The sequence below is a fragment of the Betta splendens genome, chromosome 12, assembly GCF_900634795.4.
Source record: "Betta splendens chromosome 12, fBetSpl5.4, whole genome shotgun sequence".
NCBI classification, from domain to species: Eukaryota; Metazoa; Chordata; class Actinopteri; order Anabantiformes; family Osphronemidae; genus Betta; species Betta splendens.
In genome coordinates this window covers 14337592-14353055 of record NC_040892.2, presented here as the reverse complement: position 1 = coordinate 14353055, position 15464 = coordinate 14337592, and the positions used below count along the sequence as shown (strand labels likewise).

Sequence of the window (15464 nt, the reverse complement as noted above, 5' to 3'; positions counted from 1 at the left end):
TATTCTCTTCTACTTTAACAGCTAATGCGTCTTTTCCAAATTTCCCTAAACCTCCTAAACACCCATGTACTGAGCCAGATAGACTATGCGATTTTAATCCCGATTGTGCAAATGCTGACGATGAATCCAAATGTGGTAAGTTTGCTTATGCTGTTCACTGTTTTTACTTTTTTATAATTTTGTTAGTGCTGTGCAAGGCACACATTTTTATGGTTGTTATGGTTATGGTTTTAGGTAATAATTGTTCACTTGTTGATTTAATTCTGAAAAGTAAAAGGGGAAAAGTACAGTACAATATCTTTGGGCTTGATTAAAAGGGAACAGCTTGGTCCTCCAACTCTAGTTCTTCTGTTACCCTTGTGTTTGCATCTTGATACTTCTTTTCAATCCTTCTATTTCTTCTTGCCCTGTGTTGTCTGTTGTTGTTCTGTTACCTAGTTAGTTTCTGTCTCTTTGGCTTCTCCTGAATTACCAGTGAATTTCAGTAAGTGTTTCGGAGTTTATTGTTTACTAAGACCTATTTATCTATAGTGCATGTGCACCCACTTCGGATGTTGTCACGCCATTCAATGGTCATTATCACTAGTTATCAGCCCATACGTATGGGCCAGTAGGTACCTGCTACTAGCTAACGGTTAGCAGCTAGCTATTTGTAATCTTCAGCAGCTTCAGACATTATTGCAGTTAAGATTAGGGTTAGGTAACATAATACAGCTAGCCAGTGGTTAAGTTATGCTCGCTAATATAATCAGAATCAAAAGCAGTTAACCCTCCTGTCTGAACAACAATTGCTCAACAGTGCCTCCCTACTGATTCAGTTGGTTTAAACGTCCAAGCTGGGATCTATCTTACGAATAGATGACGACAACCTACTGCATCTACTCACCTCTGCCAGTAGGTACCTACTGGCTCTATAGGCTGATATCTACTGACAATGAACCATTGAATGGCATGATAAAGTTTAAAGCCACTTGTATGTTGCTGTAGGTTTCTTACAGTAGTTTCCCTTTGTCTGTATTGTTACCTTAAGTGGCATTAAATTATTTATCTATTATTTCATTTTTGTTCATTAGGGTAGGTCACTTGTCACTAGGTCTGGCCACTGCATTACAGTATATACTGTAGATTAGGCTGACCTTATCTTTTAAATATCCTGTCCCCTAAAGGGACTCTAGACTGTTTGTTTTATTGTTTTGTTTTTACATTTTTAGTACTTTCACATTTGTCAGTTTCAAGTCATGTCCATTGTGCTGGCATTGTGATGGCCATTGTGCCTTTTTTTATATTGACTTTATATTTTATATAATAATGTACCTCTTTACACTTTTAAGGTTTACATTTCTGTGAATATGTTTGCAGGGGATTTTTTCTACTATCAAGGCAGCTCAGGTTGGACCGACTCCAGCATTGGGAGTCAGGGTTGGCTGTATAAAAATTCCACATACGAAGGTACAATTACAGGGTATTGTATCATTCAATTTACAATTGTGGTCAGTTATACATGTACATAGCCTATATGTAAAGATTGGTTGATTTGAGTTAATATGGACGAGCTGATTAAAGGTAAAACGTCTTTCAATAATCTGGTTGAGATTGTAGTTCAGCCTTGTGGTAACAAATGCATGGATTAGTTTCTCTGCATTGCTCTGAGAGAGGAATTTTAGCTATATTTCTAGCCTGTAGTCTATTAGTAAAGATTGGTTTAGTTTATCTAATATGGAAAAGCAGATTAAAAGTAGAACTTCTTTCAATAATCTGGTTTGAATTAGGTCTAAAAGACAATTGGACAACTTGGAAGAGTTAATAATTGAAATTAACTCCATACGATTCATGGGGGGAAAGCTCTCTAAGTAAGACAGAAGTCTTGGTATATTTAAAGATGTTAGATCTAGTCAGTGATTTCTGTCATTTAAAGGAAGTAACTGCTGAATGTTTTCTCTAATAGTTATAATTTTATTAGTAAAGTAGTTCCTAAAGTCATTGCTGCTGAGATTTAAGGGGATAGTAGGGTCAACACAGGTATGACTTCTTCTTCAGAGGAGCCACTGTATCTAACATTGTACATAGAGAAGCTGCAGCATTATCTACAAGACAATGAACTTGTTCATAAGGGTTAAGGTGACGGTTCTCCCCTGTGTAGCTACATGACAATGAGGCAAAAGATGATGGATGATGAATCATCTGCTTGAATCTGGCAACAGCACCATCAGATAAACATCTGCTATAGCAAGATGTCTTTCCAGCTGCTGCAAGGTCAATTATGGTAAATTCAAAAGTTTATAAGAAATGGTCAGATAACAGACGGGGAGGACGTATTAAATTATCAATTTCAACTACATATGTCAGGACAAGATCGAGGGTATGGTTCAATTCCATGCTGAGTAAAACCAATACTGTTTTAATGAGTTAAAAGAAGTGCTCAGACAGTTACTGTCAACATCTACATGGAAACAGTTGCTTTAATACACAAAGTAGAAAGGGGATCTAACTGACAGGTTGATACTTTAGCATCTGTAAATTAGCATCTGTAATTAATTCTGTAATTACACAGAAGGTAGCGTGAATCAGAAAGGAAGTGGGATGAAGTTACAGGTGGCACAGATAATGGTGGATTTTGGTGAGTATTGTGGGGGAGCTCCTAATACATGGTTTTCATTTTATTGGTAAATAATAATAACAGGTTCTTACAAAAATCGTTAGAATAAAAATGTGACAGAGAATCAGGTAGCTGAGTGATATTTCTAATAAGAGAAAAAACAGACTTTAAATATGCATTATTTGACTCAATTAATCCAGAGTAGAAATTGGATGTGGCTTGAATTATGCAGTCCTTATGTAGAGAAATGTGACTAAAATACATATCTTTGTGCACAGCAAGACCAGTCTTCCAGTTTAGTTGCTCAAGCTTGTGCCCTTTAGCTTTTATCAGCCTAAGGATGGGATTGTACCTGGTAAGAAGATCAATTAAAGGTTCTGGTCTTAAGTGGAGCAAAGTTAACAAGGTCAAGTAAGCTGTTATTGTAATGGGTGAGCAATTCAGCGGGGTTGGCAGAACTGACTTGGCTAGGAAGACAGGTACTGTAATAGCTTTAGAACGTATGTTAGTGTTGATGGCTTCAGTGTCACGATAGGATATGGTACGTGAAAAAATTATTTTGGATATTTGTAGGTTAGTACTAAACACGATGAGCATATGGTCAGAGAAAGGAATATCATCAACTTTATCATCAACGTCCAGTCCAGTATGTGTCCCTTTGAATGGATGGTAGAGCTGACATATTGTTGAAATCCAGAGCTGTCCAGCCAGGATATAAAATGTCTTGTAACGCTGCTTGTGGTGTTGTCATTGTGAATATTGAGGTGCCCAAGGACTATTATATTAGGAGCGAGTGTGGTCAAATGTATCAGGAATGCAGCAAAATCATTAAGAAAGTCCTTGTTAAATTTAGGAGCTCAGGGGTACAGCCACATAGTTGCATTACCATGGATTCAAAGCAATTTGAAGGAGTAGCCACTGGTGACAGTTTACAGGTTTTCATGATATAACATTGTGAGATGTATAGATGTTCGTGATTGACAGTTGTAAACAAGGCTTTCTCAGTGAAACATGGCTGCTGCCATGTTTCACTGAGACAGAGAAAGTCAAACTTATGGTCGTCTAGCTGATCCTGAACAAGAAGCCCCTTTCTTGCCAGTGAGCGAATGTTCATCAGGTCAAAGTTGACACTGGTGTTAGCATGGACGGGAGTGTTGATTAAAACAATGAGTAGGTTAATTGTTTTTCATAACATAACAATGAATTAAAAGCTGTGCTGAGAAAGTTACTTTCAACATGAATGCCCACTACAATGGCTTTATCTGTGCTAAGAACTAAGTCAGATAAAAATTCTGTTAAAATCTCTGAATATGGAGCAGGAGGTCAGTAAACAATGGCTTCTGTGTTTCAGAGTCTTTGTGAGAAAGGCTCAGACTATGTATGTTTAGGTGTAGGCGTATTTGATTTCTAAATCAACTAAATCATTTCTAAACAACCTCGCCTCCACACATGCAACTAGCTTACACTTATCACAGATACCATTATCACTAAAGGAGGTAGAGGATAGGCTAAACATAAGAAACACCAAGCACCAAACAGAGGAAGAGAGAGAGATGGAAGCCATAGCAGGAAGATAAGCTAGGCACTAAGATAGCAGAGATAACACTAGATAATTGTGAAGATTAGCAGAACGTTTGATGAAAAGAAAAGATGCTTGAGTATTACACCTTGTTTTGCGACTCTGACAGTCAGCCAAACCCGTCAGCCTTCATTCTTAAATACCACCCAACATTGTTTTGGTCAACTCCCATTGAAAATCGATTCTCTTTTTGTCACTTTTCTCTAAAGGATCTTTAGAAATCTTGGCCAACTGAAAAGTATGAACATGAATGTTGTATCTTTAAACTCAAATTGTTACATTGATTTATGTTTAGGAATGTACAGTTTATAAAAGTTTCTCGTTATTACATAAGTTATTAAATGAAATATTAAGCCTGTTCAGCTTTGTCTACTTTCAGCTTTAACCACTTAACTACTTTTAGCTTACTTTAAGCTACAGAAACCATTTTAACTACAAAACAATCTTCAACTATTTAACTATTAATACATTGTTCGGCTTTTGAAGGAAAATAGTTATAGCAGTTTAAGCATATGGTGGTTTTTGAGGAATTCTCAGCTTTTCCATTAGTGTGTAGTCTGCAGCTTAAGTCTTTAGTCTGTAGCTGTCTCAAAGTGCAGAGAGTTCCAGAAATCCTCCAATAGACTTCAATTGAAATGTTTTGCTGACTTCTAGCGAGAGTCGCCAAGGATTGGCATTTTTAAATCGCGACTGTTGCCACAATTTTATATATTTTGTATAGGACAGCGTCATAGAGGCCAGTGTGGGGGCTGATCGCCACCTATAGGCCAAATAGACGTAACACAGCTCCAACGCACTAAAAGCCCGATGATACCGCGCTGAAAATGCAAACAGATTGCCGTAAAGGCTGACACCTTTAAGTGCTACGACTGTAGAGTGTGTGAGAGGTGGAGGCTACATACTGGGGTGGATTACTGATTACAAACAGGTGTGTATAATGAGGACCGGTAATGACAGGAAAAACAGCTGAGATGGGATATGAACAGGAAGTCCTTCGAAGTAAAAGCGGAAACAGTACAGATCGTGACACTCATATCCTGTGGCTCAATGGTATAAGTTCTTGACTCGGGAGTAGGAGATCTGGTTTCAATACAAATTGGAGGCATATTTATGCTCAGTTCTTAATATAACAGATAAATTGAGTTATTTACTTAATATTTTAGAAACTTTTAGCTATATTATAAAGGGGTCATCTGTGACTAGTCATACACACTGTTTTACACTTTTTAAGGAAAGTGTGCTATTATTTTTCTCATTCATATGTTTCATATTTTTCAAGTTTTTGAGGAATTGTCAGCTTTTCCATTAGTGTGTATTGCGTGAGCTTTAGTCTGTAGTTGCCTCAAAGCAGAGTTCCAGGAATCCTCCTTTAGACTTCAATGGAAATGTTTCTTCTGGCCAGAGTAGCAGAGGACTGGCATTTTTAAATCGTGACTGTGCCCACAATATTTACTCCTCAAACATAAAACTCACACCAGTTTCACACTGAAGCCTTGAGAATTATAAAGTAAAGTTATGTTTGTGATAACCCTTATGGTTTTTGCTGTAACAAGCCTGTTAAGCAGAGGTGGAGTTCAGCTTCATTACAGCTCACTGAGCTGAACTGTGGAGGTCCCTGCCTTTGGAGCACTGTCTCCGTTACAACGACGCAGCTGCAGTAGATCAGTGATTGAGCTCAGCAACAGTTTGACTGATAGGTCAACTCCTAATGCTCAGTGTCCACAGCAGCTCTGTGTATATTACTGATAAGTTATTTACACTGTTAAGTCCTTATCAGAGCAGGTGTACACAATCAGATTTTTTTATCTGATCTTATCTTTTATAGGTATATTTAGCTATACTTATATTGTATCAACCACGTTTAGCTATTCTATTATTTGCTTTTTTAAGGAATTAATTTAGTAATACAGTATATGCAAATTTATAGCACAATGCCTTGTGCACCATAACAGAAGCTTTGCATTAGACTCTTTAAATCTTTAATATTTAAATCAGAGTTCCTCCTTATAATCTGTTGTAAATATCAAGTTTTTGTAGTTTTTGTTAATATTATTAAGAGTTTAGATAAATAGTTTTTTTTTAATCAGAAAAGGCTCTTCAGCTTTGTCCTTTTACTTATAGATACAAGACTTGACAGGTTAGATAGTGTCATGGATCAGAGCGGCGAAGGACCCAAACGCGCAGCACACAGTGCTCTGTTTGAGGTGGTTTAATGCAGATGCGTGGTCAGACAGGCAGAAGTTGGTACACGGGGAAAGATGAAGACATGCAACGGTACAGACAGGGCTCAGGCAAGAAGTAATCAGTCCTCCAACTAAGGTCCAGTAATCAGGCAGAATCCAAAATGATGCAGACAGGGAGCAGGCAAGACACAGTAAAAACACAAGATCCAGGACTAGTACAAAAAAGGACTAGATAGGAATGCTGGAGTGTTGATACCGGTAAGTTATCAGACAATCTGGCAGTGAGCACAAGGAAAAGTGAGGCTTAAATGCATGACCTCATCATGGATTGACTACAGCTGATGAGTAAAAGGACAGCTGATGAAGCTAGCAAGCATACAGAGGAACGGGTGGTTGCCTGACTGACGGTAAGCGTATCGCGTCACTTCCGGTTAGTGATGGGTAGATGAGGCGTCATGAAACGTTTCGACACATTGCAAAACTGTATTGATACTGTGTCGATACTGTGTCACTGAATACTGACACCTGCTGGACATTAAAACTCCCTACAGGCAACCTAGTTGACAGACTCAGCTGACACTGATTTTGTGACTTAATATATACAATAATATAATTTAAGCTATTGTATGTTATATAGTATTATTTCATATCTTCATTTACATTTAAAATTTATATTTTTAGATACAGTCGATAAAGTGGACATGAATCATAACGTAAAAATCTAAGTGAACATGTTGTGAATGAAGATGCCTTTTTTTTTTTTAAACAAATTTGGTCTCTCTGCCCACTGCAATGAGGAGATCCTGCCAAAGGTTATTTAGAAACAACACACTGGCATTTTAGTAATTTTCAAACAACAAGAAACAAATAATGCTGAATAACATGCCTGAAGTGGGTGTAGACAGCTGCTGTTCTGACTGCAGTCTACTGACGGACTCATTGCACTTGGAGGAACTGCGGAACCCGAGTGATTTAAATCTGGGGTCTAGAAGCGTTGCTGGGGTCAACACACTGTGAGCTGGTTTTGTTAAAATAGTAAAGTTCTGTCAAATAAATACGAAATTTAACCTGCATAAAATAATATGATTAGTAAAGAGTCACTTTGGAAATTAATCTGAATTCAGAAAGATCAAGTGAAAACTTTTGAAAATTATTTAATTATTTTAATACTACACTTTCACTTTATCATAAAATTAAATCTTTTTTTCGATTTTTCGATATGAGATAAATTATAGATAAATTTGAAGATGAACGGCAAACGCTCATGGATTCCATTCGGCAGATACATCCCGACACGTGTGCTTCCTTATAAACACAGTCTGGCGCGTCAGACAGTGACTGATACAGGAACTGTATCGCTCACGTGCTTTCCCAACGCGATACGCGCACTGACACAGTGTTTCGCTCTAAGAGCTCTTCGCACGCATCGGTGTTACGGTTACTGAGTTTTGCTGCCGCTGTGTGTGTACAGCGTTACTCTCCACTCTTTTCTAAATATTATCGTTTTATATCTGATAGCGACTGCTAAAAGTTGCAAAACAAGCTTGTAACACTCAAGCATCCTTTCCTTTTATTAAACGTCCTGTTAATTTACACTGTTATGTGTAAGCGTTTTCTCCGCTAGCGTAGCTCCTAGCTTACTTTCCTGCTATGGCTTCCCCCTTTTCCTCTCCCTCTCGCTTTTTTCGGTGCTCGGTGTGTCTTATGTTTAGCTTATCCTCTGCCTTCTTTAGTGATGGTAATGGTATCTGTAATAGGTGTACGCTAGTTGCAGGGTTGGAGGCGTGGTTGTTAGACTTAGAGTTTCGGCTTCGCACTTTAGAAAACAGGGCAGCTAGGCAGGTCCCTTTAGCCGGTGCGGAGCCTCCTAGCTTAGCTGCTACCAGTCCCCCGGCAGGTCCCAGGCAGCTGGGTAACGACTGGGTCACGGCTCGTAAGAAACGTAGCTTTAGGCAGGCGCCCACGGTTCACCACCAACCGCTTCATGTTTCAAACAGATTTTCCCCACTCAGCGACACACCTGCTGAGAAACCCACTCTGATCATTGGTGACTCCATAGTCCGAAACGTGAAGTTAGAGAATCCAGCGGTCATAGTTAAGTGTTTGCCTAGGGCCAGAGCGGGCGACATTGAGTCTTATCTTAAGCTCCTGTCTAAGGATAAGCGTAAGTACGCTAAGATCGTAATACACACAGGAGCTAATGACGCCCGGTTACGACAATCGGAAGTCACTAAAACTAACATTGAGTCGGTGTGTTCATTCGCCAAAACAATGTTGGACTCCGTAGTTTTCTCTGGACCCCTCCCTAATGTGACCAGCGATGACATGTATAGCCGACTGTCATCGCTCCACCGCTGGTTGTCTAGGTGGTGTCCTGCAAACGATGTAGGATTTGTGGCTAATTGGAGCACTTTTTGGGGAAAACCTGGGCTGATTAGAAGAGACGGCATCCATCCCACGTTGTACGGAGCCTCTCTGCTTTCTAGTAACATGGCCATGTTGCTTAGCCTCCCCACTCTGTGACAACTCAGAGTGGAGCCCAGGATGCAGAGTCGCAGTCTTATACGCCTCTCTGCATGTTCTCTACAGCTGCCACCCACTCTTAGTCTTAGTTATCACATAGATACTGTGTCTGCTTCTCGACCACCTAAACTATACAAGAGGAGTGACTTACCAGAATTTAATAAACATCAAAACAGTTCCTTTTACGGAACAAAGTAACGTAACAGTAAGCTAATAAAGTGTGGTTTATTAAATATCAGATCTCTCTCATCTAAATCCTTTTTAATAAATGACTTGATAAGTGAACATCACATAGATCTGTTCTGTCTCACTGAAACCTGGCTGCAGCAGGATAAATATGTTACTTTAAATGAGTCGACTCGAATGAGTCACATCAACTATCATGTTCCAAGAAGTACAGGTGGAGGTGGAGGAGTAGCAGCAATTTATAAATCAGATTTATTAATTACTCCTAAACCTAAACATAGTTATAACTCATTTGAGAGCCTCACTCTGAGCCTTTCTCACCCAGACTCTAAAACTCAGAAACCAGTTGTGTTTTGTATTGTTTACCGTCCTCCTGCTCCATATTCGGAGTTCTTAATTGAATTCTCTGAATTCTTATCTGACTTAGTTTTTAGCACAGATAAAGTCATTGTAGTGGGAGACTTTAACATTCATGTAGATGTTGACAGCAACTGTCTCAGCACTGCTTTAAACTCCTTAATAGACACTATTGGTTTTAGACAGCAGGTAAGCACCACTCATCGTTTTAACCACACCCTCGATCTTGTCCTGACATATGGGGTTGAAATTGATAATTTAATAGTTCTTCCCCAAAACCCTCTGTTATCTGACCATTTCTTATTAACTTTTGAATTTAGGACAATTGACCCTACAATAGCTGGAAAGAAATGTTACTATAGCAGATGTTTATCTGACAACGCTGTTGCCAGATTCAAGCAGATGATTCCATCATCTTTTGCCTCAATGTCTTGTAGATACACAGAGAACAGTCACCTTAATCCTTATGAACAGGTTGACTGTCTTGTAGATGATGCTGCAGCTTCTCTACGTACATTGTTAGACACAGTGGCTCCTCTGAAGAAGAAGACAGTGAATCAGAGGAGGTTAGCTCCGTGGTATAAATCAGAGATCCGCAGCCTAAAGCAAAGGACTAGACAACTAGAAAGACAGTGGCGTTCCAACAAAATAAATGTAAACTGCATTGCATGGAAGGACAGTCTAATGAAATATAAAAAAGCACTTAGTGCTGCTAGAAAAACATATTATTCCTCCCTAATTGAGGAAAACAAAAACAACCCCAGGTTTCTTTTCAGCACTGTAGCCAGGCTGACAAAGAGTCATAGCTGTATTGAGTCTACTATCCGATTAAGTCTCAGCAGCAATGACTTTATGAACTACTTTACTAATAAAATTACCATCATTAGAAAAAACATTCAGCAGCGACTTCTTCCAAATGAAAAATGTCTAGATCCATCAACTTTAAATTTAATAAATCCTCTGTCTTACCTAGACAGCTTCTTCCCCATAACTCATATGGAGTTAACCTCAATAATCAACTCTTCCAAGTCGTCCACTAGATCCAATCCCAACCAGATTACTCAAAGAAGTTCTACCTTTAATCAGCTCGTCCATATTAAATCAAATCAACCAATCTTTACAACTAGGCTATGTACCACAGGCTTTTAAGGTGGCTGTGGACATCCTATGAGTAAGGAGTTACAGTAGTCCAGCCTAGAGGTAACAAATGCATAGATCAGTTTCTCTGCATCGCTCTGAGAGAGGATGCTTCTGATTTTAACTATATTTCTAAGATGGAAGTAGACGTTCTGGAGATTTGTTTACTGTATGATGTAAAAGAGAGATCCTGGTCAAAGATGACACCAAGGTTCCTCACAGTGGAATCTGAAGCTAATGTTATGCCATCCAGGGTGATTATGTGACTCAATAGTGTCTCTCTCAGATTTCTAAAACAAAAGAAAACACCAGCAGGGTGGGTGGAGGGAGGACCGACAGAGTGCCAGAACTAAAACAGGCCGTAGAACACTCACAGGGTGGGTGGAGGGGGGATAGACAGAGGGTCACAACAAAAATCAAGGCTAACACCCAACGGAACCAGGAACAGGATCAAGACAACTAGAAAACTCCATGACGTAAGTCGAAAACATAAGGGAACCCAACACAAAGTCCAAACCGTCCTTTCACAGAGTATGACACAGAGGAGAGTCCATGCCTAGCAGCCGCTGAGTCACAACAGCACACTTAGTGCCCAGGGGTGAACAGTGGGTTCCGGGAGGTCAGCGTCAAAACCAGCCACCTCCAAAGCCCCACAGGGAGCGGCCGTCAGAGGCAGGAGGCAAGAGGCACCCCTGTGGCAGGAGGTGCCAAGGGCGGGGCCACCAGTCAGGCCGGCAATGTGAGAGTAGGGCCTTGCCAGGCCGATGAGATGAGTGTAGGGTCGTGCCAGGCCAAAGAGATGCCAGAACCCGAGCTAGAGACAAGAGCCGGCGAGGAGCTAGAACTGAAGCCAGAGACAACAAACGAACCAGGGATGAGGACAGACAAGGAGCCAGAGACGAGCCAGAGACAAGGGCAGAAGAGGATTCACAGCCAGAGACAAGAGACGAGGAGCCAGAGACGGGAGACGAGCCAGTGACGAGGACAGATGAGGAGTTGAAGCCAGAACCACAGACGAACCCAGACATGGAGCCAGAGCCAGAACCAGAGACGAAACCCAGACGGGGAGCCGGAACCAGAGCCATGGAACTGATGTGGTCGACGCCAAAACATCAGGGGCTGAGACAGACGTGGTTAATGCAGAACCAACAGGAACCGAGACAGACGTGATAACAGTGGTATGAGTTGTACTTGTAGTCTGACGTTTACAGAGTAAACAGAAAAGGGGAGAGCACCGTCCTCTGAGGTGCCCCCATTCTGCAGAGTACCACATCTGACACAGTTACGCAGCCTCATAAACTGTGGCCTGCCTGTGAGGTAGTTGGTGGTAAAAGCAGCTAGATGTTGGTCCACACCTGTCAATTCCACACCTGCCACTTCCAGCTTCCTCCTCAGCAGTGATGACTGGATGATGTAGGAAGCAACTATTGTATGTTTCACTATTGTATGAGATGTGTTTCACTAATCTCCCCACATCATGGACGTCGTTTTTTTCCAGTTGATGCTCAAACTTTTTTCTGTAGCTGTCTTTGCAGCTCCTGATTTTGTTAAGTCCCGCTGTAAAGTCTCTCCTTGTCCCCCTTAGAGAAACATCCTCTTCTTCTCATTTAGAAGGACCTTCAGCTCAGGGTTGCAGAGAGTGGAGTGCAGGCATGGTAATGTCCCCATAGATTAAAATCAGGGCCTGCGGGTGCTTTGTCTGCAGCTGGGACACAGCTGGGACACGGTTCTGTGCACACGCTTACAAGAGTCAGCGGCGTCAGCCGATAATGTCCACATAGCACACCTTTGCCTATGTCAATTTATCAACCCCCGGCTGTATTCGGTTCCAGTCAAGCCTATCTCAGGCCAGTATTGATCCTCTTCCTTTGGCCTATCATTTGTCTGTATGTGTATTCAGAGTCAGAGAGCAACAGACTTTCAAAATGTTAATTAAAAAAAATACGCCCAGCATTTAAGTAATTTATAGTAACAATTTCATGTGCCATGTCAATGCAATTAACATTATAACACCTGCTGAATAGATCTTATATGTACACAATTGCCCAAAGAGGAATGGTGGAGGTAGTTACATTACTATTTGCCATAACAACTGGGCCCTTCCATAACATTATCAGATGACGTTAACAGATAGATAGCGCTAGCTATTTATAACCTGCCTCTCCACAACATGGAAGCTCATGTCAGGCATCATCGCAGCTAAAAATAAGTGGGCACATGGCTTAATACATGAGCGAAGCACAGAAGGGCATTGGTAAGAATACCAGAGGAGCCAAACACCAACTCCTGGTTGACAGAACAGTGGCCCAAGACTGCAAAGTGCGACACACCAACCTGTGCACAGCCTGGATCGACTACAAAAAAGCCTATCACTCAATGCCACACACATGGATCACTGAATGCTTGGAGCTGTACAACATCAATAGAACTCTAAGGGCCTTCATTGCAAACTTAATGAGGTTGTGGAGAACCACCCATGAAGCAGATGGGAAGCCACTTGCCCAAGTATGGTATATACCAAGGAGATGCCTCTGCTGTTCTGCAGAGGGACCCCCTCAGCCAAATAATAAACAAGACTGGCTACGGATACCGACTCCTGAACAGGGCTACCTTACTGTAAGTCACCTCCTCTACATGGATTACATCAAGCTGTACGCCAAGAGTGAGCGAGACATCGACTCGCTGATCCACACCACCATGATCTACAGCTCGGACATTGGGATGTTGTTCGGGCTTGAGAAATGTGGGAGGATGGTGACAAAGAGAGGCAAGGTAATACACACAGAATGGGTCTCACTCCCAGAAGGAACAATAGCAGATATTGAGGACAGTTACAGGTACCTTGGAATACCACAGGGCAATGGCAACCTTGAACAGGCAACAAGGAAAGTGGCAACAACCAAATACCTCCAATGAGTAAAAAAAATCCTAAGAAGCCAGCTCAATGGCAAGAACAAATCCCGGGCAATAAACAGCTACGCCCCGCCAATGATCAGATACCTTGCGGGAATAATAAGGTGGCCAAAGGAAGAGATATAGACCACAGATGTTAAGACACGAAAGCTCCTCACCATGCACAGAGGGTTCCACCCCAAATCTAGCACCCTGAGACTGTACGCTAGCCGCAAGGAAGGTGGCCGAGGACTAGTGAGTGTGAGAGCCCTTATTCAGGATGAAACATCCAAGATCCATAAGTACATTAAGGATAAGGCCCAGACAGATGACGTGCTGAGTGAATGTCTCAGGCAGTGGAGAACAGAGGATGAGATGCTGGAAGAGGAGGGATGACAAGCCCTTGCACGGGATGTACCACCGGAACATAACTGAAGTGGCTGATCTCAACAAATCCTACCAATGGCTTGAAAGGGCTGGGCTGAAGGACAGCACAGAGGCACTCATCCTGGCTACACAGGAGCAGGCCCTGAGCACCAGAGCCATAGAAGCCCAGATCTACCACACCAGACAAGACCCAAGGTTTAGACTGTGCAAAGAGGCCCCTGAGACGGTCCACCACATAACTGCAGGGTGTAAGATGCTGGCAGGGTCAGCATACATGGAACGCCATAACCAAGTGGCTGGCATAGTATACAGGAAAATCTGCGTGGAGTATGGACTGGAGACCCCAAGGTCAAAGTGGGAAACACCTCCCAAGGTGGTAGAGAACGAGCAAGCCAAGATCCTGTGGGACTTCCAGATACTGTGTATATATATAGTGTGTTGATATATGTATAAAATCTGTATATAATCTTACTTTCCTCTGTGTTTCATTTATTACTATTCTTAGAGGGGTACTTGTATGTGGCTGATGCTCCAGGCCAGCAGCTGACAGAAGCCCAGATGCGTACACCTCTCCTCGGCCCCTCAGGTCCAGCCTGCAGTCTTAGCTTTAGTTTTGCTCTAATAGGGACTGCAGATCATATTGGTAAGTAAATTAGTTCTTTATTATTTCATACATCTATCTTTTGTATTTCTTATATTTTTATTAATTATTTTATGACTCAGGTGAGTTGTCAGTCAGGGTGATTGACAGTTTGCTAGGAATGCAACCTAAACTATGGGAGTTTAGTGGGAAAACACAAACCACAGGGGGTGCATGGCAACACATCGCATTACCTGTTGGATTCAGGAAACATCGCTTTCAGGTCAGTTTTATTTGTGTTGCCACTTATACCATCATTATTTTTATATTTCATACATCAGTGGCCTATAAGACTGTAGCGCAGTGTCTTATAGGTCTATAGGTATGACATCAAACAATTCAAAAAACATTCTGGTTTATAGTATTTGATGGAATTCACAACTGCTGTATAACAGGATTTACTTTATTAATGTAACACACAATATGTTGGAAACAGCAGTTTAGTATTGAGCAGACTTTTGTTTTGAACAATATAATTAAATTATCATGTGTCCCATACCATGTGATTATTTAAACTAAACAGAACTGTTGGTTAGCAAACTTAGATTTTATCATTTAGACAATGGATATCTTCAGAGGGAACAAATTTACAGGACACTCTGACTGACCAGCAGACAGGAAATGAAGTCAGCTTCTAATGCCAACAAACACACAGACGCAAATCCCTTTACAGGTAAATATTAACAAGACGGTCCATGCATGAAGTGCAATTCATTATTCATGTGTAAAATAAAAATTGAATAATGTCTTTTCATGCTGTGTTTCGTTTCCGTAAATCGGTAAAACACATTTGCGATATACTGATTTACTCATTCTCCTTTTCTCCACTTTCAAAACGAAATACGAAAAAGGGAAACCAGGGGCGGGGCCAGTCGCCGGACTTTCACAATAAAACGCCCAAGAGCATTTGAAGCGCAACATCGACAAATATTTGTAGCTCTTGAAGGATTGCGGTCGTGTTTTGACACATAATGAGACCCACAT

The 15464-nt window shown here is 41.1% G+C and overlaps 1 protein-coding gene across 4 annotated transcripts in view; it reads left to right on the top strand.

Moving 5' to 3' along the window:
• The window catches only part of mamdc4 (MAM domain containing 4), a 95590-nt gene that overhangs the window by 19294 nt on the left and 60832 nt on the right, over positions 1 to 15464 (top strand). For all 4 annotated transcript variants that reach the window (XM_029169785.3, XM_029169788.3, XM_055513128.1 and 1 more), the window contains exons 11-14: positions 22 to 135; positions 1360 to 1449; positions 14346 to 14483; positions 14564 to 14703. In XM_029169785.3, coding sequence (XP_029025618.1) covers positions 22 to 135; positions 1360 to 1449; positions 14346 to 14483; positions 14564 to 14703 — 482 coding nt within the window. The remainder of the gene's footprint in view (positions 1 to 21; positions 136 to 1359; positions 1450 to 14345; positions 14484 to 14563; positions 14704 to 15464) is intronic.